At 34.8% G+C, this 26,945-nt stretch overlaps 1 protein-coding gene across 4 annotated transcripts; it reads left to right on the forward strand.

Annotated features, from left to right (window-relative positions):
* Positions 1-25,021, forward strand: LOC101488528 (uncharacterized). 4 transcript variants are annotated; one of them, XM_012715718.3, is made up of 28 exons: positions 1-488; positions 754-829; positions 1,286-1,350; positions 1,431-1,475; positions 1,567-1,667; positions 1,766-1,907; positions 2,144-2,205; positions 2,283-2,356; positions 2,448-2,518; positions 4,222-4,309; positions 4,383-4,455; positions 4,567-4,662; positions 5,326-5,434; positions 6,514-6,607; positions 6,696-6,779; positions 6,865-7,021; positions 7,253-7,449; positions 15,153-15,197; positions 15,451-15,479; positions 15,579-15,700; positions 15,799-15,846; positions 16,304-16,428; positions 16,529-16,815; positions 18,214-19,036; positions 19,207-19,278; positions 19,613-19,732; positions 19,843-19,895; positions 24,527-25,021. In XM_012715718.3, exons 1-27 carry the CDS (start codon positions 118-120, stop codon positions 19,888-19,890), a joined length of 3,624 nt encoding a protein of 1,207 aa, XP_012571172.1. In that variant the 5' UTR covers positions 1-117; the 3' UTR covers positions 19,891-19,895; positions 24,527-25,021. The 4 variants fall into 4 exon arrangements, with proteins under 4 accessions (XP_012571172.1, XP_073220619.1, XP_004499955.1 ...); XM_073364518.1 differs by lacking the exon at positions 24,527-25,021 and adding an exon at positions 23,499-23,863; XM_004499898.4 differs by having other exon boundaries at positions 2-488; positions 19,815-19,895.
* The last annotated feature ends 1,924 nt before the right edge of the window (positions 25,022-26,945 follow it).

Below are 26,945 nucleotides of genomic sequence, written 5' to 3' on the forward strand. Positions count from 1 at the left end.
ACGCTTGCCGCCTTATAAAATTCAGACAGAAACAGGTTTCCCGCCTAAACATATACACGATGGAAAATCAGAAATACAGAGGTCCAATATTGAATCGAAGTGTGTGTAAAAGGAAATATGTTCTTCTCCGCAAAAAACCCTAAAAATGTGTACCACATCGGAGGTCTGCAAGTCGAATTTCCTTACCAACCGTACGGGTCACAGTTTGCATTTATGGGTCGAGTAATCTCCACTCTTAACCAAGCTCAGAGAGAAGGACATTGTCACGCGTTGCTCGAGTCTCCAACTGGTACTGGCAAATCCCTTTCGCTTCTTTGTTCCTCTCTCGCTTGGCAGCACCATTTTAAACCCCCTCCGGAGCCAATAACCGATCCTCTCGCGGCCTCCGATGGAGGATTTCTTCCAGACGAGGTTTCAGCATCAGAAAATCCAGATGCCACCATCAAGAAGCAGAAGAAAAATGCAGCTCCAACTATTTACTATGCAACGTATGCTTTAAACTATTTTCATTTGATTATTATTATTATTATTATTATTTTCTTTTTGCATTATTAATTATTCATTAATGAATGGAGATTTATTTTCTATATTCAATCGTTATCGTTGTTTCATGCAATTCACATAATTATCATTGCTCACTGTTAGAGATGATTATCTTAGGTTGTTCCAGAATTTCAACGTTCTAGTGTTCTCTCTATTTTAAAATACGCACATATTCACTTAACTACATTTTTTGTTTGTCTCATGTACAAGGAGAACGCACTCACAAATTTCTCAAGTGGTTCGTGAATTGCAGAAAACGTCATACAGGGTGCCGATGGCTGTTTTGGTAGGTTGATGTCTTTGTCATTGATCTGAACTCTTTCAAATTTGTGTTTTTTTTTCTTCCTAATTCAGCTAATACAATATATCATATCATTTGGCATCCTTTTGAAGAATGTGAACCTTGAATTTTTAAAATTCTTATGTTGTTTGATAGGGATATGTATTTGAGACTTATCATTGTCATTTTCAAACTCTTAAGTAATATTAATATGTCATTTTCTTTGTTTGTGAATCATATTACAATTTATTTTTATAGCATTGTTGACGAGATACCAACCAATATGATAAGGATTCTCATTTAGCAAGGGTTTACGTGAATTTTTGTTCAACCAGGTTACCATGTCATTTTAGCTGTTACATCTTTGCATATACTAAGAGTCAGAGATATATTACATTTAGTAGCATAATTTTAAAGTGATATGGATCTGGCTGAGTATTTCCTCCCCTCTTATTTTGCCAGGCATCACGGAAACATTACTGCACCAATAAAAATATACGCAGCAAAGAGAACATTGACGAAGAATGGTTGCTTTTACCTCAAAATTTTTATTTTATGAGAATTTATTCTTATTATTCGTACTGATATATATCACAAATGTTCTCAGTAAACTACTACTGAAAGATCAGGCAATAGGATGTCCAGAGTTCAAGTAAGTGTATTCTTATCCACACATGCCGTCTATATATCTTCATAGCACACTTCTTGAAGTAACAGGAATCAGAAACTTCCAATCTAAGCAGAAATGCACATAAAGTCAAAGTTCACCGATCCCTTCAAAAAGGAGGATGCAATGAGGTGCATGACATAGAAGATCTTGTAAAAGTTGGAAAATCGGTGAAAGGTTATATTTTTACTGTTGTTGTTTTTGTCTTTTATTTATTTATTTAAAAATTTCTGCTAATCCTTGTTAGTTACAAGCGTTGCACTACATCCTCTCAGGTTGCTCTTATTATGCTGCCCGTTCTATGTCAGATGATGCACAGTTGGTATTTTGTCCATATAACTACATAATTAATCCAGTCATTCGGGGAGCAATGGATGTAGATATTAAAGGAGCCATCGTGATATTTGATGAAGCTCAGTAAGCTGTGCAGCATTTCTATTTGTTTGCAAAGTCAACAAGACAGTTCTAGGATTCGGGTTAAATTGCACTGGCATTATTATTTTTTATAAAAATTATGTATAAGTTCCAGATGCTTTTTACACATCAGTTGTATGCAAGCCAATCTAGAGCTGAATGACAAATTTTTAAACTTTGGCAGTAGCTTATATATGTTTTTCTCTATATAACTGACCTTACATGTCTGAACTTTGCAGCAATATAGAGGACATTAGTCGTGATGCTGGTAGTGTGGATATTGAAGAGGATGTTTTGGACAGTATGTTATGAATCTTTATAGCTTTTGTTCTTATCATTTTAATAACAATGTTAACTAGTTGTTCATACTTCCAAAAGAACTACAGATGGAGCTCCAGCAACTCTGTCCTTCAAATACTGCAGTTTACCAGCCCCTATATGAATTGACACTGGTAACCAGATTAGATATTAGGTTTGAAATGCTTGACTATATAAGTTTATCCACAGTGAATGTATATTTTGACAAGTATTGTATCTGTTCAGGGCCTTACTAGTTGGATGGAACAGAAGAAAACTAAACTAGAAAAACGTGACTTTCAGCACTATGTGTCATGGTAAGTTAAGGGATTTATCATTTTGTATGTGTTAGAATATTAGAAAATATCTTTGATATTATATTAGAGTATCTTGAGTTATTTTCTATGATCAATTTATAATCATAGAGAATCTTAGAATATCTCTCTTTATTATTATGATTTATTCCTAATTTAGAATTGAGCCTATGTTTCTCTATAAATAGAGATTATTATTGAGTCTTTTGTAATAAAGTTAGCATTAAACTATTATCAATAATATTCAAATCCTTATTATTTCTCTCCTCCTTTTCTCTAAAATCCCACAATTTCAACAGTATGCATCTACGTTTTGTAAATATGCTTGTTCATTTTGTAATTTGTATTTTGAGACTCTTTATAGATCCCGAGTATCATAGAAGTTTGTGTGCTATTGTATTGATATAAACAAACAATGTAAGGTGTGATTTTGGAGAAGAGATAATATTTTTTTCTCTTAATTAAATAGCATCATATAGTGTTTGAATTTAAAGGCAGAGTATGTCAGGGAGTTGATTAGTTGTTTACATGTTTATTAGTTGTTTAAAGGCAGAGCATAGGCTGCAATGGCATGTTTATATGGCAGATTTTTGACCTTCCGACATATTCCTCCATCTGCCATCGACTACATTGCCAAAATTACATATGATAGGAGAGAAAGTCAAGTTTGACGCTCCACTATAAATCCAAACGCACACTAAGAAAAATACATAGGACAAAAAATAGGGACAAAAAATTAAAAGCTGATTCAGATTTAAATTGGATATGTCCAAATTTAAATGATTATTATTAACTTTCTGAACAAACTTTGACTTGGATAGAATAACATTATATTATAATATAACTATAATTTGGTTGAAACTTTAAATAAGGAGATTCTGCCATCTTGTTCTTCTGCCATACAATTTTATTAGAAACACATTGTTGCTCCTTCTATCCTGGGATGATATTATTTTTTTGATATGCCTGGATGAAATTGTTAATTAATTTTTTATCATATCTTACATTTTATATCAGTTTAACTCTTAATAAGGAACAAGAATATGCTCGAGAAATTATGTGAGGCCTGATTGAACTTGGGATGCTTCTAGGCAAAAGGACACATGAATGAACCAAATCACATCGAAATGAGAGTAATCCTAATTTCTAAGGCCATGTATGTATGAGACTATAGGTTAAAGGAAGACTTATAAAGATTGATTGGTACTGCCTATACCAACAAGATGCATCTTTTTGGTGGCCTATTACACAAGAGCTCCACATTTAAGAGTGGTTGACTTGGAGCATTCTTTGGATGAGTGAATTTATGGAAGTTTCCCAGGATTTATGTGAGAGAGGACAAAGCATGCTGAAAAGACTCATATTGGTTTGTGGGGACAACATGAAATCCTTAAAGTAGTTTGGGGTGTTACAAATCACATTACTTTTTGGTCACTATTTTGATGTCACTTTACATATTATTGTATTGTTCCTTTTGATAATAGATTTATAGTTGTTAACTGTAACAACTTTGAATGCCTGTTTTCATTTGTAAGATGCTTGCTTTAAGCTTTTTGTACATAATGCAGTTTTTTTTTTTTTGCCTCAGTTTGAATTGATATTTGAAAAATATATAATCTATATATCCTCTTGAGCCTCATAATATAAAAGCTATATCTTGCAAATTATATCTGGGATTTAATAACATAAGCCGTTTGTATGTATAGTTGGACAGGTGATAAGGCTTTACAAGAGCTTGAAGAAGCAAATATTTCAAAGCAGTGCTTCCCTATCTTGATAGAATGTGCTACTAAGGTATCTCATTTGTTTGACATTATGGGATATTCTTGTGTTTGAATGCTATTTGACAACTTGATCATTTATCAAGGCAATCAAAATTGCTACAGACTTGGAAACGGAAGCACCACGTTTAAGTGGCATGTCAGTGATAACATTGGAAGGTTCAAGATTATTTAAATATGTGCATTACATTTTTCAGCTATTTACCTACCTAAGAGTATTTGTTATTAATATTATCAATGAATGATCTTTATAACTCATTCTCATTTCAGGCTTATTCTCATCACTATCTTATTTCTTCTCAAAAAATGGATCTCACATGTTGGATTACCAGCTTGCCCTTCAGCGAAGTGTTAGAAAACATGATAGTAAGTAATTGCAGAAATCAATAATGTCAAGCGAAAAACCCCAAATGGCAATGCTGTTATCTACATGTAATTGAATAGGAAATGGTTTGTAATCGTTTTTACTATATGAGTGGACATTCTGGATATCAAATTCAAATGGTAGAGTATAAACCATCAAATAAAACACATTCATGTAGAGACATTTTAAAAGTTGTTTTAATCTTAAATATGAAGAGTCAAATCATTTATAGTGTGTTTATATTCTACATCAACTAAAGATGCGGGTCATTTGGCTACAGTAGTTCTTATAAGTTTGGGGTAATTGAATTATCACCTGTTAAGCTAGGGTTAAGCTCAGAGGATAACAAAAGTTCTAAGGTAATGTTTGGGCACTTGTAGTGATATTGAAGTTGATGATCACAAAGTAGGTAACTGAACTTTATTCTGTCATTAGAACTTAATCTGTTAATATGGGAAAAAGTAGGCTTGAAACTTAGATATATAAAACGTTGTAATTAGTTTGTGAAGACAAATGATGGCTCTTATTTGTATGCTTGTGAAACCAGTAGCAGGTTTAATTGATTAATGGCTCTGTAAAAGATTCAAATAGTTAGTATATATCTGCCGTCTCTGCCTGAGATATTGCTGCATTAATATTAGTATCGTTCATTGATTCTATGTCAGGAAGAGCTTTTGGAAACTGGACACATACTTTAAGTCTGTGGTGCTTGAATCCAGAAGTTGTATTTAGAGATGTTGCCGATCTTTCTTTATCAGTCATATTGACTTCTGGGTAAGCGTTGCAAATCTGCATCCAGGGGCCTAGTGTATTTTTTGTAATTTTTTTACTCTTGTTCCAAACATGCATTCCTGATAGGCACATCACATGCCTGTTAAACAGCCAGTTTCCAGACATTTGTACTAAAATGCCAGTGCTTAGCTGGGATTCTATAGAATAGCTTGATCAGCCAGACTGATAAAGGGCCAATTATGTTCAGGCCATTTAAATTCAGTTTCACGTGAGCATGAAATTATATATATATCTGGCCTGCCTTGGGTTTACGTGCACCTGGCTGGCTGGGAAATAGCCCAGACCGTTTTTTTCAGATACTGATGGAGTTAACCTTCTCAAACATTATGTTAAACCCCCCAAATTTACATGATACTGTATTGGTTTCAATATCTCTTTAACCCATGTCATGTGCACCTTTTTTCATTTAGTCCTTAAAAAAAATTATCGTCGGTTTTAATTCCCGAAAGATGTTTTTAGTCCTATAAAACTTGTCTGTGTGGGAGCCAGTCCCCATGCTGTCTCTATTGTAGGTACTAATAAATATGGTACACATATAACAAGGATGCAATCATGTTGTGCAAAAATATTACATGTACTGAAACAAAAACGAAGGAGGACTAAAACTAACTTTTCCATAGGGATTAAAACTGGTAGATCTTTTATAGGCACGAAAGCTGAAATTGATGTATATTACACAGACTAAGTAATTTAAACCTAACTTTCCTCATAATCCCCGGGGTTCTGAGCATGCATAATAAAGTTGGTACTTACACCCAAATGGTATGACTGAGTAGCAGAAATAACCTGATTTCTATTGGCATGTTCTGTGAAAAGCATTTGTGGGGAATACAGTTCCAGTGATGCAATGCTACATCAAACATTTGTAGTAAAGTGTCCCCAAGTAAATCATAAATATGACATATCAATATCATATATTTCTGATTTCTATGTATTTTCTTAACTGCTACAGCACATGGCATATGAGGGTCAAAAATTGTATAGAAGTGAATTCAGTTATCAGTATCTCTGTTTCCTAACAACATTCTAGTATCACTTACGTATTGATTTGGGTATTGTAGGACACTGTCACCAATGACATCATTTTCTTCTGAACTTGGAGTTAAGTTTGAAACTAGTCTTGAAGCTCCACATGTAATTGACGTTGATTCACAGGTCTTGGCTGTTTCTTTCTTATCCTTAAAGCTTATTATCCGCTGTCATGTAAGTGCCTGTTTGCTAAGTGATAACCTCTTGAATACAGGTGTGGCCTGCTATAATCTCCACTGGTCCTGGTAATTATCCTTTGAATGCAAGTTACAAAACAGCAGATGGATATGCGTTCCAGGTATGCATACTCTATCTATTTTTTCACTCTTTTTGTACTATTCTTGCCTCTTGAATACATCTGTTTATTAAAACTTTTGGTTTAGGATGCAGTTGGAAGATCTTTAGAGGAAATCTTCAAGATTGTTTCAGGTGGATGTCTTGTGTTCTTTCCAAGTTATAAATTGATGGAAAAACTATGCAACAGATGGTCTGAAACAGGTCAATGGTCTCGACTCAATGCAGAGAAGTCCCTTTTTGTTGGCGAGTCGTCCTTACTTTCTTCCTAATACTCTCAGTGAATTATAAAATAGATTTCAAATTGAAGTTCCTGTTGATTTATTTGTCTTTTCTTGTGCCGGTCCTTTTTTTCGTATGAAATGCAAACATTCAAATCAATAGGATTTTATTTTGGTTTGGTATTAATATCTAAAAGGTTGTTGTTGTCTTGGCATTGCATTGAGAATCTGTATTATGTTTGTACTTGGTATGCAGAACCGAAGGGGGGAAGCCAAGATGATTTTGAACTTGCATTGAAGGGTTATTATGACGCAATTCATCATGACAAAAGACCTGCTTCTGGAAGGAAAAGAAGGATTAAGAAAACTGATCTAAATCACTTCCATGCAGTTGACTCCCTACAGGATTCTAAGAAAGGAGGAGCAGCTTTACTTGGTGTTTGTCGGGGAAAGGTGCATCACAATTTTACTCATCCCATATTTTATTATTTTAGACGTTGCTTAAAAATCATGTACTCCCAATTTGATTTTCGCTACTTTAGAAACTTATTAGTGCTACAGTAGTACAGTTATTTGCGTAGTTTATACCTAAAGTAGTCATTTCTATTATCTCATAGGATTGGGGAATAATACCATTCCATTCTATTCTTATCTTAGATTAATTTCAAACACAACATCAGGATTAATTTCTTATCTTGTAGTCATTTATATTATCTCATAGGATTGGGTTTTAAGCTTTTTAATTACTATCATGATATGTTTTCCTATTTGATTAGAATTAGAACTCTAGTATTAGTATTGTTGAATATAAAGAGTATTGAGAGACATATTGAATAACCTGTGTGTTTCAACTACACAACGGAATTTCTTTATATAGACAAAGAGTATTAAACAACCCTAATTTACAGTAATGCTAACGGGCCAGAATACTTACAGCCCATCTAATCTAATTATTTACATTCTAATATAATATTTTAACACTCCTCCTCAAGCTGAAGCATATAAATCATATGCACCTAGTTTGTTACATATAAAACTAATTCTGGGACCTCGCAATGACTTTGCAAAAACATCTGCTAACTGATCATTGGAATTGACAAAGCTAGTGATGATGTCACCTGATTCGATCTTTTCTCTAATAAAATGACAGTCAATCTCAATATGCTTGGTCCTCTCATGAAAATCAAGATTTGAGGCAATGTGCAATGCAGCTTGGTTATCACATATTAGTATCATTGTGTTGGCCTCTTCAAATTGAAGTTCTTTCAGTAACTGTTTCAACCAGATGAGTTCACATGTTACTAGTGCCATGGCCCTGTATTCTGCCTCAGCGCTGGATCTTGCAACAACATTTTGTTTCTTACTCTTCCAAGATATTAAATTTCCTCTGACAAGTACACAAAACCCAGAAGTTGATCGTCTATCTATGGGTGAGCCTGCCCAATCGGCATATGAGTAGCCAATTATCTGAGTATGTCATCTATCTTCATAAATGAGACATTTTCCAGGTGCACTTTTGATGTATTTAAGAATTCGGATTACAGCATCCATATGTTCTTGGCTAGGAGAATTTAAGAACTGACTTACCACACTGACAACAAAGGAAATGTCAGGATGAGTGACTGTGAGATAGTTTAATTTTTCAACCAATCTCCTATATCTTCCTGAATCTGATAGAGGCTCCTCCTGATTGGGTAGGAGTTTGACATTTGGATCCATAGGAGTATCAACTGACTTGGCATTTAATAGGCTTGTTTCTTCAAGAATATCCATAGTATATTTTCTTTGTGAAATTACAAGGACATCATTGGATTGGGCTACTTCAATACCCAAAAAATAACAGAGTTTACCAAGGTCTTTAGTCTGAAATATATTTGAAAGATGTTGTTTTAACTGGAGTATTCCTTGCTGATCACTACCAGTTATAACAATGTCATCCATGAAACAATAAGATAGATGCATCATTGGGCTGAGTGATGATAAAATACTGAGTGATCGGCTTCACTACAGATCATACCAAACTCTTGTACTACCGAGCTGAATCTGCCAAACCAAGCTTTAAGAGACTGTTTAAGACCATAAAGGGACCTGTGTAGCTGACAAATCATGGTGGAAGACTCCCCTTGAGCAACAAACCTTGGTGGTTGCTCCATATAAACTTCCTCTTCAAGATCACCGTGCAAAAGAGCATTTTTAATGTCAAGTTGATGGAGAGGCCAATGTCGAATTGCTGCAATGGAGAAAAACAATCTGACAGATGCCATTTTGGCAACAGGCGAGAATGTGTCACTGTAATCCAACCCAAAAATATGAGTATATCCCTTGGCTACCAAACGAACCTTAAATCGATCAATCTTACCATCAGGACCAACCTTCACTGTATAAAGCCAATGACACCCGACTAACGACTTCCCATGAGGTAAAGGAACCAATTTCCAAGTACCACTACTTTGTAGAGCACACATCTCATCAAGCATTGCTTGCCTCCACTCAGGGTGGGATAATGCTTCACCTGTAGTTTTAGGAATAGAGACAGAAGACAAGGAGGACAAGCAAGTGTGATGTAAAGGAGAAAGACAATGATAACACAAATCAATATAATGAGGAGATGGATTACGGGTGGTGCGAATATCCTTACGAAGAGCAATGGGAAGGTCATGCTCAGGTGGCAGAGCCGAATACGGAGGCGGCGTCGGAGGAGAGTCTACAATGGGAACAGGAACAGGCACAACAGAGGATAATCGATGACACTGATATGTTTGTAGTGGTGGTGGAGGTTGGGGGTCAGAATCGACAGGTTCGATAGGAATATGAGTGGGTGGGATAGGGATAACTACTTAAGGAGGTTCGGGATTAATGTCCTGATAGGGCTCAGTAGCTATATGGGCAGGTTTAAAATATTGTACAAACTTGAAAAAGGTAACATCAGTTGATGTAACGTAACGGTGTAGTGTAGGAGAATAACAACGATAGCCCTTTTGAGACCGATGATAACCGAGAAAGACACACTTGAGTGACCGAGCTGACAATTTGTCCAAACCAGAAGATAAATTGTGGACAAAACACGTGAACCCAAAGACACAAGGTGGTAGTGGGTGAAGAGGGGTATAGGGAAAGAGGACCGAATGGGGGATATTGCCATCAAGGACAGAAGATGGCATACGGTTAATAAGGTAGCACGCCGTTAAGACTGCATCCCCCCAAAAACGGAATGGAACATTGCCATGGAGAAGTAAGGTTCGTGTGGTTTCAATGAGATGCTGATTTTTGCGTTCGGCTACCCCGTTTTGCTGGGGTGTATAAGGACATGATGTTTGGTGTAGAATACCGTTAGAAGCCATAAAAGTTTGAAATTGATGGGACAAATATTCCCGAGCATTATCACTTCTTAAGGTACAAATGGAAACTCGAAATTGAGTTTTAATTTCTTGATAAAATTGCTCAAAAATGGAAAACAGTTCAGCTTTATTTTTCATTAAAAATAACCACGTACAACGAGAGTAATCATCAATAAAAGTAACAAAATACTTAGACTCTAAAGTAGACACAGTACGAGAGGGACCCCAAACATCAGAGTGAACTAAAGCATAGGGAGTAGATACTCTTTTATTGATTCGATCAGGAAAATTACTACGGATTGTTTCCCTAACTGACACGACTCACAATGTAAAGTAGATAACTTAGACAAACTAGGCACCAGTTTTTGTAGTTTGGCAAGACTTGGGTGTCCTAGCTGAGCATGGATAATATGACGGGAATCTGTGGCAGAGCACGTCTTGGAAGATGTAGAAAGGTAGTAGAGGCCTTGTGACTTACATCCGACGCCAATTGTCTGTCCCGAACTCCAGTCCTACAAGGTAACATTATCATTAGTGAAAATAATAATACAATCATGAGACCGAGTCAATCGACTAACCAAAAGTAAATTAAAGGGGCATCCAGGTACATAGAGAACAAATGCAACTGAGATGGAAGGGAGAATGTGGACAGTGTCAACTCCTTGAGACCGGGTTTGAGTACCATTGGCAGAAGTTATAGTAGGTAAAAAACCAGATGTAGAGAGTGAAGAAAAGAGACCTTTATTACCAGTAACATGATCAGACGCATTAGAATCAAGAACCCAAGGGCCGAGAGAAGATCAGTGAGAGAGGTAAACAGACGAGTTACCAGTGTGTGCAACCGAAGTAGGAGAACTAGAGTTCGGATGACTCTGAACCCATCGGAGAAAATCTTCGTAATTTGTCGGGGAGCCTTGTGGAGATGGTGTAGTCTGAATAGTGGCAGAAGGATCAAGCTGAGTTGCATTTATCGAAGGCGAAGCTTACCATGCAACTTCCAACAATGATCAATAGTGTGTCCAAGCCGATTACAATGCTCACATTTGGGATGAGGCTTAGAGTTGGATGGTCCTCCACGAGAACGATTTTGATTATGTCTTTGAGATGCAAGGGCAGCAGTGTCACATAGAACTGAAGTAATAGAATGCTCAACTAGATGTTTTGTTGGTACTCGAAGGAGGATCGCTGAGGTAGTAGACATATCCGGAACAGTAACAGACCCCAAAATTTGATCACGAGTTGCAGAGTACTCTTGGGGTAAACCATAGAGTGCAAGAAGCATGAAGGTGTTGCGTTGATCCAACTCCTTCTGTTCAACTAGATTACTTGCAGCAGGAGGGATAAGCTCATTAAAGTCATGAAGTGCACTATGAACGGTGCCAAGATATGAAGAAATAGAGCCATCGAGTGTCTTTAGAGTAATGATATCCAACAACTGGTGACAAATTCCGTAGAGACGTTGTGTGTCGTTAGTATAAAGTGCATTTGCTTGACTCCAAATCGATTCACACGTGAGATGCGGACGGAAAATCGGTTTAACATCTGGATGAAATGTAGACTTAATGACACTACACAACTGAGCATTAATCTGTTTCCATTTGGATGTTTCAGCCACACTCACCTTTTCAGGGTTTTGAGTGAGATGGTCCTCGTAACCTTGACCACGTAGCCATAGTTTGATGTCGGTGGCCCAACTATCATTATTTGATCCATTCAATTTTTCAACAGAGAGGAGAAGTGATGTAGTTGGTGAAGATACTCTTTGTTTTAGACTGAGACGTCATGGTCAGTAAAGAGTGTCAGAAAAACGCGTCGGAACCTGGCAAACAGGGGGCTGTTTGAACTGGAACTCGTATATTTGTAACTCGAAACTGAGGGCAGATATGGAAGTAGGAGGCCGAGGCGAGTGCTATGGAAGAAGCGGCACCTTGAACGGCTGCCAGAAGCGCCATCAGGCGCGGTGGTTGTAGGTGGCGCGTGTGGGCGCGTGTGGAGGTTTTTGATGACGCGATTGAAGGGTTTGGCTGATCTGGGGTGTACGACGCTGCTGGAGTGGTCGTTCGTAAAAAAAAATCGTCATAAACAGTGACAACAGTGACGACAACGACGGTAGAGCGTGAATGGATGGACAAAAAATTGAGGAATCGACGTATCAAAGGCAGAGAGGGGAAACCGGAGTTGAGAACACGGTTTGCCGAAAAAGAAAGAAAAAATGTTCACCGGAGACAGTGGGTTCACCAGGTAGTTGACGATTAGGGTTGTCTCTCAATAGCCTCTAGATACCATGTTGAATATAAAGAGTATTGAAATACATATTGAATAACCCGTGTGTTTCAACTACACAACGGAATTTCTTTATATAGACAAAGAGTATTAAACAATCCTAATTTACAGTAATGCTAACGGGTCGGAATACTTACAGCCCATTTAATCTAATTATTTACATTCTAATATAATATTTTAACAAATATAAATTAAATCCAATGCTTATCTTTTGTATCATAATATCAAATAATAAACATAATCACAATTCAAAACTTTTATTTTCTTTCTTTTCTCCTTGATCTAAAACCTATAATCTAAACATTAATCAACTGTTTATCAGCAAGGCTATCCAGCACCTTTTTTGTGCTTCATTTAATTAAAATAACTATGATTAAGATGAAGTTATTAAAAAAACTTACATATGTGAATATTCTAAATGTTACAAGAAAAATAAATATTTTCTTACCCAGATTGCAATATAAAAAGTTGACATATTTAGCGTGTTTAAGTTTATAATCATTGATGCACAAACACCTCTAGCATCAGATGTGTCGCCGTGTCCGACAATTGTATGACACCTTAGACAAGTGTCCAAAAAAACTTTGTTTTTCTTTACTTCGATACACCTTAGACACCCCTTGGATAGATCTCTGACAAATGTCTACTAGGTTAAAGATATGTCAAAGGAATGATGATCAATGAATCGGTTAAAGATAGTAAATTTGGTTACATCATGTTTAGCTTTTCAATAGTCAATGGATGAATGAAAATGAAAAACTAACTGTTGAAGTTGTGGGATTTTAGAGAATAGGAGAAGAAAAAATAATAAGGGTTTGAATATTATTGATAATAGTTTTATGCTAACTTGATTACAAAAGACTCAATACTAATCTATATTTATAGGGAAACATAGACTAAATCCTTAATTAAGAATAAATCATAATAATAATGAGATATTTAAGATATCTCTATGATTATAAATTGATCCTAGTGAATAACTCAAGATACTCTAATATAATATAATAAATATTATAAGATATTTTCTAATATTCTAACACTCCCCCTCAAGCTAAAGCTTACTAAGTTTTAGCTTTTTACAAGAAAATAATGTTTTGCTTTGTAAAATAATAAAAAGGATGGAAAAGCAACTCAATGATGCAAGTGAAGTCGGAGAGAATTGCTATAAATATAGCCTAGCTAGATAGCCGACATGATCATCAGTCTGAGAGAAATTCATGGCAAGCAATTGAACAAAGTAAGGTCCATTCTTCTAAAAACTACATTTGGAAGCTTCAAACCAATAATATTGGAGATGCGTGCTTCAAGGAGAGAAAGACAAGGCTAGTACATCTGGGACAAAAATGGGGCCAATGCATCTGGGACAAATTGTCATGCTAAAGTGTGAGTCATGAAAATAAAAGACATTGTCAGAATGACCATCAATGGAAAAAGAAGTCATCACTAGTATGATTCATCTGTGGGAAAAGGGACACTACCAGAATGATCGTCGGTGGGAATAGAAGCCAATGTTATAATCTATTAGTAAGAACTAAATTGTGTGACAAACACCAAAGAGGAAGCAGCGCAACTCTAATGAAACGAAGCCATGATTGATCAACGATGTGAGAAAATGCATCCAAAACAGGAGAGACAATGGTTGTTTCGGAAAACTTGTTGGAAAACTTTTCCAGCAGCGACAGAGTAGACGACAGATCTTGGAGGCACACGCGTGAATCAACTTTTGACTTAAAAAAATCTGGGTTGTGTAGATTGGGAGATTTCGCACACAATGGAAGTAGGTTTAACCGTAGCTTGAAACTAGAATACGAGGGCAGATTCGAAACTTCAAGATTGAGGCGCGATTGGCTGACCAAGCAGCAACTGAGATGCGTCAAAGCATGCTGTGGAGACAGCGGCGCGTGAGATCTACCCGCATGAGAGATTAGCAGCGCGTGAGAGCGCATGTGATGGCTTTTGGCGACGCGCTTTCAGGCATGATTTGATCTGGAGATGACGACGCTTTTTGCCGGAAATAGTGTCAGCGGCGGCAGTAGCGAACTGAACGGAAAACGAGTGAAACATGTCGGAATGTTGGAAAAGAGAAACTATGATTATATTCTCTAACAGTTGGGAACTCGACAGCGGAACAAATGCAAGATTGTTTAAGGAGGATCGAAATAGGCTCTAGATGCTATGTTGAAGTTGTGGGATTTTAGAGAAAATGAGAAGAGAAAATAATAAGGGTTTGAATATTATTGATAATAGCTTTATGCTAATTTGACGGATAAGATATGATTGGAGACAAGATTTAGTTATTCTATCCTATTGCAAAATATGATGGCTTTTAATATCTTGTCTCTCTTATCATGATCATCAAACTGACGCTATATTTATTTTGTTTATTGCCTTAAGCTTATAAAAAACTGACTCCACTATATAGTTGAGACACAGTTTCACCATTTTATACCATGTTCTCTCTTATTCAACATGTAACTTTAGCATAAATGTGAAAATGGTCTCATTATATGGTTGTATTTATTATAATTCTTGCAGGTTTCTGAAGGAATTGATTTCTCCGATGATAATGCTAGACTAGTTGTATCCTTCATTCTACTTATAAATTAATTTTTCACTTTATGGACGGGGAAATATCCATGTCTCATTTGGCTAAGTAGGTGGATTAAAATAAGGTATATTTTCAGATTATTAAAATAAAGGTTAGTTGTTATGATTGGTAAAGTGGTCAAATTGCCACTAGCCTACAATGGGTTTGACTATGGAGTATAGACACTCCAGTTTCAGTAATCAGTGTAATTTTTCACTAAAAATTGTATGTTCTTGACAACCTCAGATTATTGTTGGTATCCCGTTTCCAAACATGTAAGAGTCCTTTCTTTTCTCTTATAAATAATTTTTCTTAATAAGGCACCCACAATGGGAATACATTTCTCTGACTGCCTGCCTGATTTATTATAACAGAAATGATATTCAAGTTTCACTAAAGAAGAAGTATAATGACACATTCAAATCATCCAAACAACTCTTAGGCGGAAATGAGTGGTACTGCCACCAAGCGTTCCGAGCTTTAAATCAAGCAGCAGGTAAAACTTGGTTCTGTTTTATTTATCATATTCTAACCTAAGCAGATTTTTGTTACCTATATTTTCTAGTTATGCTGGTTACCATTTACATTTTGTAGGGCGCTGTATACGGCATAGACTTGATTATGGAGCAATCATCCTATTGGGTAATCACGCTGAGCTTGCAATTATTTCAGTTCCCTTCCCTCCTTTTATCTTGTTTCTGTCCCTTTTAGGTTCAGAGTTTCAAAACTGATTTTTAAATTTGGAAGAGAAGGAAGGTGGAATTGGCTAGGTTTTCCAGAGTACGGAATACTACCCTGTGGTTGCAGTATGAGGGTTTACAGCAGCACCGAATAGAAATTTGAAACTGTTCTCTTTCCATCAGCTTGTTCAAAACTGATTCCTTTAAGTTTATTTTGAGTTTTTGTAGACACCATGCCATTGATAAATAATCACGAGAGCAGGCAGCTCCATCTCACAAGCCATTTTTTTGGTTTAGAATCAATTTATTTTGTTTCCATGTTGTCTTTTCCCATTTATGTATTCTTGAACTAAGGTTTATTTGATATTGTTCTTCGAACATTTTTATCATAATTGTTGTAAATATTATTGTGGAATTAGATGAACGCTTTTGTGAAGAAAGGAATAAAGCATTAATTTCAAAGTGGTTAAGAAGACCCTTGAAAGTGTACGACAGTTTTGATTTGTCACTGGAAGGACTAAAGTTGTTCTTTAAGAATGCCCAGGTACATGACGTTTTGGCTTAATTTGTCCTTGATATAGTGCTCCCTGTTTCCCTTCTGGGCTTGGTGGAAAATAATTATTGATCTGTTTAACTTGCTGTAGGAGCGGTATTGCAGGAATACAGTGCATGCCACACAGAATTTGGACTTAAATGGTGATGGAGTCCAAAACAAGGATGAAAATATGAGGTTCACAAGAAAGAAAAGTCAGAAACTGAACAAGTCTAGCTGTGGAGGTGAGAAAGAAACCTCAGTTATTGAGGATAACATTGCCATTCCCATACCAAACTCTTGCAGTCTTGCTGAAAGTCAGCCATCAGGTCAAAGGAGTAGTAACACATATAATTTCAAAGACCATATCAACATACAATGCTGTAATCTGACAGAAAGGTATTCTTGTTTCCCCCTTGTTTCAACATTTTATTATAATTGGACGGTGTGTTTTTTGTTAACTAAACCTAATGATGAACATATCTAATTCAAGGATTCTGTGTTGACTAGAATCCTTACTTGGTTATACCACCAAGTTTGTGTTCTTTGGCCCTTATATTTTAAAAAATTGTAGGCATGTTACAGGCCCACAATGAATGGGAGGCTCATAATTAATGGGTACTAAAAAAGAATATTTAATATTTTATTTTCTGATTATTGTCTGCAACTGCAACCCACCCAAGCAACCTCCATGGAAGGCAACCCTCCTCCATCAATTTTATCATATCTTGATATTATCTTAGAATATCTTTGTTTATCTTTTAGGATTAGTTTTCCATTATATCATCTCATATCTTATAAATAGGGATAGAATATCTGTAGTTATCTTATTGCTTTTAATCCTATATAAAGAGTCTCTAATGTGTAGTTTAAACACGGTTTCACCATATTTCTTTCTATTTTACCCTCATTCAACAAAGTGATAAGTCTTTCCTGAATTTCACTTGGAGGACAAGGTGAAACTTGTGAGGGTGGAGTATGGATAGGCCCATAAATAATGTGCACATCACAATGAGTATAAAGAACGAAGAGGGGAATAGACCTGGGGTCTAGGTCTGCGGGTGTAAGAGAGAAAGATGAAGCATGTAACATCAGGAGATGTGGAAAGTGAGGAGATAGGTGAGAAATAACAGACAGGACACATGGAGGAGGAGGAGGAGGAGGAGTAATCTATAGGCATTCTTGGGCATCCAGAGTTTTGAGTGGTATTGAGATTATGAAGCTGGCCCTCCCTCAGGTTCCGGGATATTGTTTGTTTCTTTCTAGTTTTTTGCGATCCATTACTGCAAGGAGCACAGCTCCATTCTTTATAGCATTTTAATTCCTTGATTTGTACACTTATAAGAGGACATGACCTTTTTTTCCCGTTAATATAGATATTGTTCCAGTGTTTATTCTTAAATACTGAGTTAATTCCTATAAACATGCAAGGGATATCACTCTTCTTTTCAGCGCAACTTGGAGTGCACACAACCTCAGCTGATTCTATATCTATTGACTTAACATGTATCAATTTACCTTTAGTCATAAATTCATAATAGCTGATCTTTAAGCATGTGGTTATGTAGTTGGCAATGTTGGTGCTCTAGTTTGTTCTCTTCTGGGTGAAAAAATAAAGATATCAATTGATCATTTTGGCCTGGATGAACTATTTTGTTAAAGTGTAATATTAAAAGTTGAAATTTTAGTAGGATTTTACCTTATGATTATAGGTCTTTCTACTAGTATCTTAATTCTCACTTGCATCTAGACCAAAGTTATCCTTTCATCTACTAAAAAGCTTTAGATTTCTTACAGGTTCACTGGGGCATTGTCTGTGACAATTACACATGAAGAAACCTCCATAGTCAAGGAAAGCCCGTGTTTAGATATTGGCAATGATGCTGCCAGCTCCGATTACTCTAAGGATGACAATTCTGATTCCACCATAATTGAGGCTTCTGCTCAATTTGCAATGGATCGCTTGTCAAGTTTTCCAGTGTCTTCAACTACTGGAAGTAAAACATCAATAACAGTCACTCCTGAAAAGAATGTAACTGAAAAAAATGTTCCAGAAACAGAATCATCTTTGAATTTGAGTGTTAATTCTCATAGTCAAAAAAGGAAAAAGCCCATGGTCGTACCATTTATAAACCACATTGAAGAAACTCATGGAACTGAATGTGGTCTTGGGAGAATTTTGAACTCACAATCTTCTCAGTTACCAACGAGCAATTTACCTGGTTCATGTTCATCACCTGCCCCTGTACTAAGCAAAAGGTTACAGCTGTTTTGTTCACTCTGCAAAAACCCATTGGGACTACATGAGAACCAGCTATATCTTACATGCTCTTTAATTTCATCATCAAAAGTTCACTTGAGATTCCTTTTGAAAAAGAGACTGGAAACTTACACCGCTGATACAGCAAAGAGTGTACCAGTTATTGTTACAGAATCTTCATTTGTTGATCAACGTATTTGCAATAGAATATCTAAAAATACACCGGATCAGGGTATATGGTGTCCAGAAGATGGGTGTGTTTTCAGCACAATTTTTTGTCCCTTTTGCAGTAATTCCAAAAATTTGCTCGGTGTTCAGGTCATGGCAACCAGTTCATCAAATGTTCAGTTACTCGACAAGGTGAATTTTACAATATTAGACAACCTTGTTTCTCTTGTGCTTGATTCTAACATCTAATTGTGCCTTTTTGTATCATAATTTGCCGTTTCAACTGGTCCAGCTCCAGCTGGGTCAACCTTTTCTGTTTGCTGTTCTTTTAATCGTAGTATTTACTAACATATTCTCCCCAGATATTGTTTTTCTCTGATTCTTTGGAAGTGAAAAACCACGAGGAAACAGGAAAAATTGCTTCAAAGGAAGTGGTAAGATTGAATCATATCGTTAGTTACTCTTTTGCATGAAGCTAATACTTAATTGCTGTTGAGAGACAAAACCCATTCCATTTTCTAGTGTAATGCCTAAAGCAATAATTTTATGGCTGAGGCTTTTTTTCGCAACTCGGATACAGTATAATTTGAATTGAAGACATGGACCAACTAAACTTCACAAAACGGTCTTTTGCATATCTTGAATTGTTTTTATTTAATTTAAGAAAGTGATTATTGTGATATTCAATACCCATGTGAAGTTTCATCTTTACTTTTGAAATTGTTGTGATATATAGATAGCTAGGTAACCTCTTTTGAATTGCTATAGGGTTTTTCCCCAATTCTCGACTCTGGTATGGATGGAGTTGCTGCCTTAAATTCCTTTGAGAAATATTCTTATCTTCCCCAGCCTGGGAAGTCAGAAGGCTGGAAGTCTAGAAAATCAAAGGTCGAAGTTTAAACAATGCTTTTAAGCATTTATTTTTGTTGATGGATTTGTCTCAGATTTGTATTATTTTTAAATGATGCAGTCAAGACTAAGAGGCTTGCCTTATGCAGAAATTTGAACCTAGTAAGATTGGAATTACTGCGCAGTTTTGGCAATAATTGAGGTATGATCTCTTAAAAATTGACTCGGAATTTTTTTTTGTCATCAATGCATCTAGAGTAATTAAGGTCTTGTTTAGTTTGAGGAAATATTTTGTTTTCATTTTATATCTGAAACAAGGTTGTCAGACTTTCGAGTCTGCGTAGACTCGTGAAAGGTTCATAGACTTGAATAATAACTTTAAAACCAATAAATGACATACATAATAAAACATCAATTTACATAAAAATTCCAATTTCAAACTGTTAGGAAGCCAAGATTTCCTAACAAAAACTCCATAATAAAGCAAGCAAAGTAACAAAGTATGTAGATTAAGATGTAGTTCCTTCCTACTGCATAAAGAAAAAAACAAGAATGAAACAAATGTAGAGCACGCATAAAAACAACAAAATGAAAGTAAAGTAGAGCACAGAGAGGCGAGGCAGAAAGGAAGAGACACAAGAGAGATCTTCTAACTTCCTTTTAGGGATTTTTTGTGTGAAACAGTGAGGTCTATCATGCTTTTTTGTTTTTTTTTTCTTCAAAAATTATATTGTACTCGTGAACTCGCTTTGGACTCACAATTTTATCTGAGTCAAATCGAGTCTACCACGAAAATGAGTCTGAGTGTGAGTCAACTCGTCTTGGCATCCTAGACTCATATCATAGGTATTGAACTCCCTCCTATGTGGAGAAAGGCCCAAATATTATAGTGCATTATGTGTTTTACTTATTCAAGTGGAACAGGATCTTATTAGGGTTGTAAGAGAGTATTTTGAGAAAAAAAAAAAGGCAGCCACCAAAGGAGAAAAAAGATGAGTAATCTCTATTTCTGATTTTGTCAAACCAGTTTTAGAAAAATATCGATTGCATATTCGCTAACTATTGGATCGAGCTGATTCTTGGACAATCGAATGGTAAATCTACGGAAGAATGTGATTTTGAACATCAACAGATATGTAGTTTTGTTAGGCAATATGTAGAAGATAATGTTTATAAATATATTGCTAATGAAACAAATTCAAAAGCTATGTGGGAGTAGATACAAACTTTGTTTGCCTTTAAATCAGAGAATAATAAATTGTTCTTACTGAGTAGTTTCATAAGTTTGAAGTATAAAGAGCAGACTTCTATTTCAAACCATTTGAGTGAATTTCAGGGGCTTATTGATTAGATGTCAGGAATGGGTATCAAGTTTGATAATGAGTTTTTGAGACTATTTCTATTGTTATCTTTACCAGAGTCTTGGGAGATATTTCGGGTTTCTATCACAAGTTTAGCTCTTAAAGGTGTTGTTTCTTTGGAAACGGTTAAGAGTGGTGTTTTGAATAAGGAGATGAGAAGGAAGGCACAAGGTTCTTCGTCTCAATCTAAAGTTCTTGTCACTTAAAATAGGTGGAGAAGTCATAAAAAAGAATTGAAGGGTGGTAGAGAAAATAGCAGATGCAAGTCCAAGTCCAAGTCTAGATACAAAAATGTAGAGTGTCATTATTGTCATATAACATGACACATACAAAAGAATTGTTTTCAGTGGAAAAAGGAGTATAAAGACAAGAAGGGTAAGCAAAAACAAAGTGGTCGTGATGATGGTCGTGTTACTATTGTTACTAGTGATGCTCTTGTTATTCGTTGTGATCATGAGTTAGTTAATCTTGTATCTGATGAGAACATGTGGATAATTGATAGTGGTGCTACACTACATGTTACATCGAGGAAGGAGTTCTTCACATCTTATACTTCAGGGTGACTTTGGAGTTTTGAAGATGAGTAATGATGGTGTATCTAAGGTAATTGGTGTTGGTGATGTATGCTTGCAAACCAACATGTGAATGCAATTGTTGCTTAAATGAGGCAAACATGCTCTAGATGTTCGCTTCAATTTGATCTCTGGGCATATGCTTGATGATATTGGTTTTGATAATCATTTAGCTTCTGGAAAGTGAAAACTCAGCAAAGGTAACTTGGTTGTGGTTAAGGGAGAAAAAATTAGTAAACTGTATTGGACAAAAGTTTTGGTCGCTAAAAATAGTGTGGATATTGTGAATATGAAATCATCTGTGGCACCAAAGGCTTAGCCATATAAGTGAAAAATGGTTAAATTATTTAGACAAAAAGGATGTGCTTCTAAGATTGAAGAATGTAGATGTAGAGAAATATTCTCAGTGCATGGTTGGTAAACAAACTAAAGTATCCTTCAAAAAACATCCTCCCTTCAGAAAGTTAGAGTTGCTTCAGTTGGTGTATTCTGACGTTTGTAGCCTTTTAAAGGTAAAATCTTAGTGGTGCACTTTATTTTGTTACTTTATTGAGACTGTTCCAGGAAACTATGGGTTTATGCTTTGAAGACAAAATACCAAGTGTTGGAGAAATTCAAACAATTTCATGTTTTGGTTGAGAGGCAGACAACAATGGTGAGTATTGTGGACCCTTCGATGTCTATTGCAAACAGCAAGATATAACACATGAAAAGACTTCTAAAACTCCTTGGTTGCATGGTTTATCAAGGAGGATGAATCGAACACTTTGAATAGTGAGTTACCAAATAGGTATGGTTTTGCAAGAACGTCAAATATGATCATTTGAGATTCTTTGGTTTAAGGCATTTGTGTATGTTCTGAATGATGAAAGATCCAAGTTGGATGTAAAGTCAAAGTAGTGTATCTTCATTGGTTATGGTGATGATGAATTTGGCTATAAATTGTATGATCCTATAGAGAAAAATGTTATTATAAGTCATGATGTAGTGTTCATGAAAGACCAAACTATTGAAGACATTGATAAGGTGGAGAAGACTACACTTGAGAAAGAACATTTTGGCTGATGGTGATCTAGTTCGGTCACATATTCCTTATCTTTGTGGTACTACATGCATGAGGCTTTGTTTTGGAGGTGACTAATCTATTTTGGTGGGGTACTCTGACTTAGATATGGTTGGAGATATTGATTTAAGGAAGTCCACTTCAGACTACATGATTAAATTTGCAGAGGGAGTTGTGGCTTGACAGTTCAGATTACATAAATGTGTAACATTGTCTACGACTAAGGTAGAGTTCATTGTCTTTACCGAAGCATGCAAAAAGTTGATTTGGTTGAAGAAGTTTTTGCAAAAGCTTGAGTTTATTCGGGACAAATATGTATTATTTGTCAATAGTCAAAGTGCTATTCATCTTGGTAAGAATTCGACATTCCATAGTAGGTCCAAACACATTGAAGTGAGATATCATTGGATATGTGATGTTTTGGAAAGTTGTCGGAGTTGGCTAAAGTTCATATTGATTATAATGGTTCTGATATGACGACTAAAGCATTACCAAGAGGAAAGTTTGAAACTTGTTGTGATATTGCCGGTTTGACGATTTTCTCCACATAGTTGTGAGGGAGAAATAGGTATTGAGCTCCCTTCCTATGTGTAGAAAGCCCCAAATATTGTAGTCTATTATGTGTCTCACTTATTCAAGTGGAGATATGTTTTATTAGTGTGGTAAGAGAGTATTTTGAAAACAAAAGGCTGCTACCAAAAGAGAAAAGAGAATAGTAAACTCTATTTTTGATTTTGTCAAATCAGTCTCAAAAAAACATTGATGGTGCATTCATTAATCGTTGGATCAAACTGATTCTTGGACAGCAGGTTTGCAACATACAAGTCTTCGTTTTCAGTGGTCGGATTTGCGGAAACGACATTTGGAGAGGGAGAAACAATGCTTGCAAATTAGCAGTTTTGGGGGTGTTTTTCATTTTTAAGCTTTAGTGTTTTGTTATTTTGTCTGGCTGTAGGTACAATTTGTGCATCATTTTGAGACTCTTTTATACCCTTATTTGATTATAATATAGCTATTTCTTTGGTCTGGACGATCCGTGGTTTTTACCCTTACATTGAGGAGTTTTCCACGTTAAAATATCGATGTTCTTTACGCGTTTTTATTTGATCAATTTGCTACCATATATTTGTTGTTGCTCTTTACATGTTATTGTAAGTTGGAGGAATTTTATATTCGTTGCGTATTGTTTGTTATCGTGTTTCTGTGTTTATTCCTATCATCATAAACTCATTCGAGTCTACTAGTTGACTTGCGATTATAAAAACCATGACCTTAACTAATGATTATAAAAAAGTTGTTCCATTTATCTCTAAATAACTGTCACATTTAAGAATTATGAAAATATAATTAATGAAAGTGAGAGAATAGTGATTTTATCATATTACCCTTATTATCCATTTGTATATCTAAATTATCTTAAATATAAAGCATAAGAATAATAAATTGGGAGTTTTACAAATGTAACACTTATTTAGGGATGGAGAAAACAAGGAAAAAAGAAGGTAATTTTTCTAATCATTAACAAAAATATCAAATAAATATTTTACCAAACATGCTCTATGTTTTCTTTTGGAAGTGTATTTTCTTACATTTCTTTACTCTATTGCCTTTAAGTGACCCTAAGTTAGCATTTGAAAAATACTAGTAGCGTGTGATAACTGATAACAGAAAACAAGGAAAAAAGAAGGTAGTTGTTTTTAATCATTAACATAATCATCAAATGAAATCAAATAATGTTTTACCAAACATGCCCTATGTTTTACATTAGAAGTTTACTTTCTTACATTTCTTTACTCTATTGCCTCTATGTGCCCCTAAGTAGCTTATGATGTTTCAGAATTTTGGGATTTATTTCCACCACTTTTCCCTGCCTTCGAGATCTGTCAGTAAGGCTCACTGCACGCAATACATGGATAACCAGGTATCAACTTTATGTTTCAAGAGGACCTCGAAGTTACCCCTAAGATAACAGAATGACCTGTACTGAAATGGAGTGTCCATATACCTATTGTAAATAGTGATGTTTTGTACATTTTTCTGGAAGATAATTCATGTAGTTACTAAATGTCTTGACTCCTACGGTTAAGTTTGCCTGTACAACATTTCCAATAGTTTTGACCGCCCTAACTCATGAGACTCCTTCGAGTGGTATTATATAATTATTTAATTTATTTTGGTGGGTAGTTAAATGGATTCGTTTGTCTGTAAAGCATTTAAGCTCGATATACATTTGATAAAAAGTTCAAGTTTCCAAACTTTGGTGTTGAAAATTTGGAGGCATGAAGTGTTTGTCTTGTGTGTGGAAATATAACATTCATATGTTTCACAATCACCCTATGTTTGACTTCTCTAGCCATGTTACAATACATACGCATTAGAAATCCTCCTCTTTTCATTTAATTTGATTGTATTCATGAAGTGTTATATGACGCACATTTAGTTGTGTTGGCAATTTAATTTTAAGTTAAATGCAAACTTTAAAGATATTTTTTTTTTTACTTTAAATGTCTTAAAAGTGTCCTAATATTAGGTACTTGTTAACATTTCTTTTTTTTTTAAAACACATTTTCATATCATTTACTTATATTACTTAGATATTACATAAACATTTTGACATAATCGAAATCAATCCCAATTAATATATATATATGCAAAAATTAGTTAAGTGATAAATATGTATTTTATTATGAGTGTATAAAATTATCATAACTTAATATAATTTATTATATAAATCATACATGGGAATATATGTTTGTCACTAATTAATTTGTTAAAAAGTAATTATTTACAAATCAATTAATTAAGAGAAAAAACATGCATTTGTTATTAGTGTTGTTATAATATATTTTTTGATAATATTTAAGAAAATTATAATACATTAATTATAACTTATTTTATAACCTATATATAGAACATATGTCACTAATTGATTATTTCAAATATGATATTGATTAATCAATTAGTTAATCCATCAATTAGTTAATGTGTCATCTTAATTAAATATAAGGTTAAATTACTATTTTAGTCTCTTAACTTATTTTTGGAGTTTATTTTAATTTCTTAACTATTTTTCGTTCCGTTTTGGTTCCTTAACTATACTTCTATTAGTCAAGTTGGCAATTTCTCTTAATTTCTATCAAAAAATATTAACTTTTACCATCTTTTTCATCTCACTCATCTTCAAATCCATATAACCAGAAATATATGATCTTTTTTAATCTAAAGATCTTGAAAATTCATTAAACCTATGACTTTCAAACTAAGGATGACAATGGGTAGGGTACTATAGTACTCGTCCCCATATCCGCAGTTTAAAAAAATACTCATACACGTGTCTGTACCCACTTGGATATCAACTTTAATACCCGTACCCTTACCTTATGGGTACCTAAGTGTCCGTACTCATATCTATTACTCACGCTTTAACTAAAATAGATCAATAGATAAATGATATTGTTGTGATTAAATTTAAAAATTAGCCAAATATCTTAAATCTAATCTTAAAGTATTATCAACCAAAATATTTTTAGCTAAATACCACCTGTGGTCCCTTAACTTAATTTAAGTTAACGTTTTAGTCCTTTATCTTTTTTTTTTTTGATTTAGTCCTTTATCCCTAACAACATCAAATAAAGTATGAAAATATGAGTTTATTTGAAGATTTGAGTTACGAATTTGATGAAATTTCTATTATATTGAAGAATATAATTAATTTTAAGAGTTTTGTTTGAAAATTTTGATGAATTTTTGTAAAAAAAAAAAAAGATAATATTGTTGACATTTTAAAATATAAAAGATCAAATTGTCACTTAAAATTAAAATAAAGGACCAAATCAGGAAGAAAAAAAAAAGATAAATGGCTAAAACGTTAACTGGAATTAAGTTAAGGGACCACGGGTGGTATTTAGCCAATATTTTCTAACTCAAAACATTTCAAATGAACACTCGTTACAATGCACATTCAAATATCCATCATAATATTTTATGAAGTTGTAAGTCCTATGATAATATTATTCGAGATCTATAAAAATAATTGATAGAAAATGGCAAGTATAATTATAAAGTCACGATTAATAAGACATAATTCTTAGCTATAAAGTTACAATTATTTATCTATTCATCATAATCAACTTCTTAAAAAGTTTGCAAATAGTTATCTTTCGGGTTTGATTATTTCATCATATCCATTATGCGGGTTTTTACCCTATCCATTGTGGTTACCCACTGGGTCTGAATCTAATTGTTATCTTTATTTC

This window comes from Cicer arietinum, chromosome 8 (genome assembly GCF_000331145.2).
Source record: "Cicer arietinum cultivar CDC Frontier isolate Library 1 chromosome 8, Cicar.CDCFrontier_v2.0, whole genome shotgun sequence".
NCBI classification, from domain to species: Eukaryota; Viridiplantae; Streptophyta; class Magnoliopsida; order Fabales; family Fabaceae; genus Cicer; species Cicer arietinum.

What these genes read in the sequence shown, in the direction of transcription:
- LOC101488528 (XM_012715718.3), top strand. Translation starts at nt 118, where the DNA reads ATGTTCTTCTCCGCAAAAAACCCTAAAAATGTGTACCACATCGGAGGT. An exon ending in GAGAACATTGACGAAGAATG is followed by an intron (nt 1,351 to 1,430) that starts GTTGCTTTTACC and finishes AAATGTTCTCAG; the next exon opens with TAAACTACTACTGAAAGATC. An exon ending in TAATTGACGTTGATTCACAG is followed by an intron (nt 6,608 to 6,695) that starts GTCTTGGCTGTT and finishes TCTTGAATACAG; the next exon opens with GTGTGGCCTGCTATAATCTC.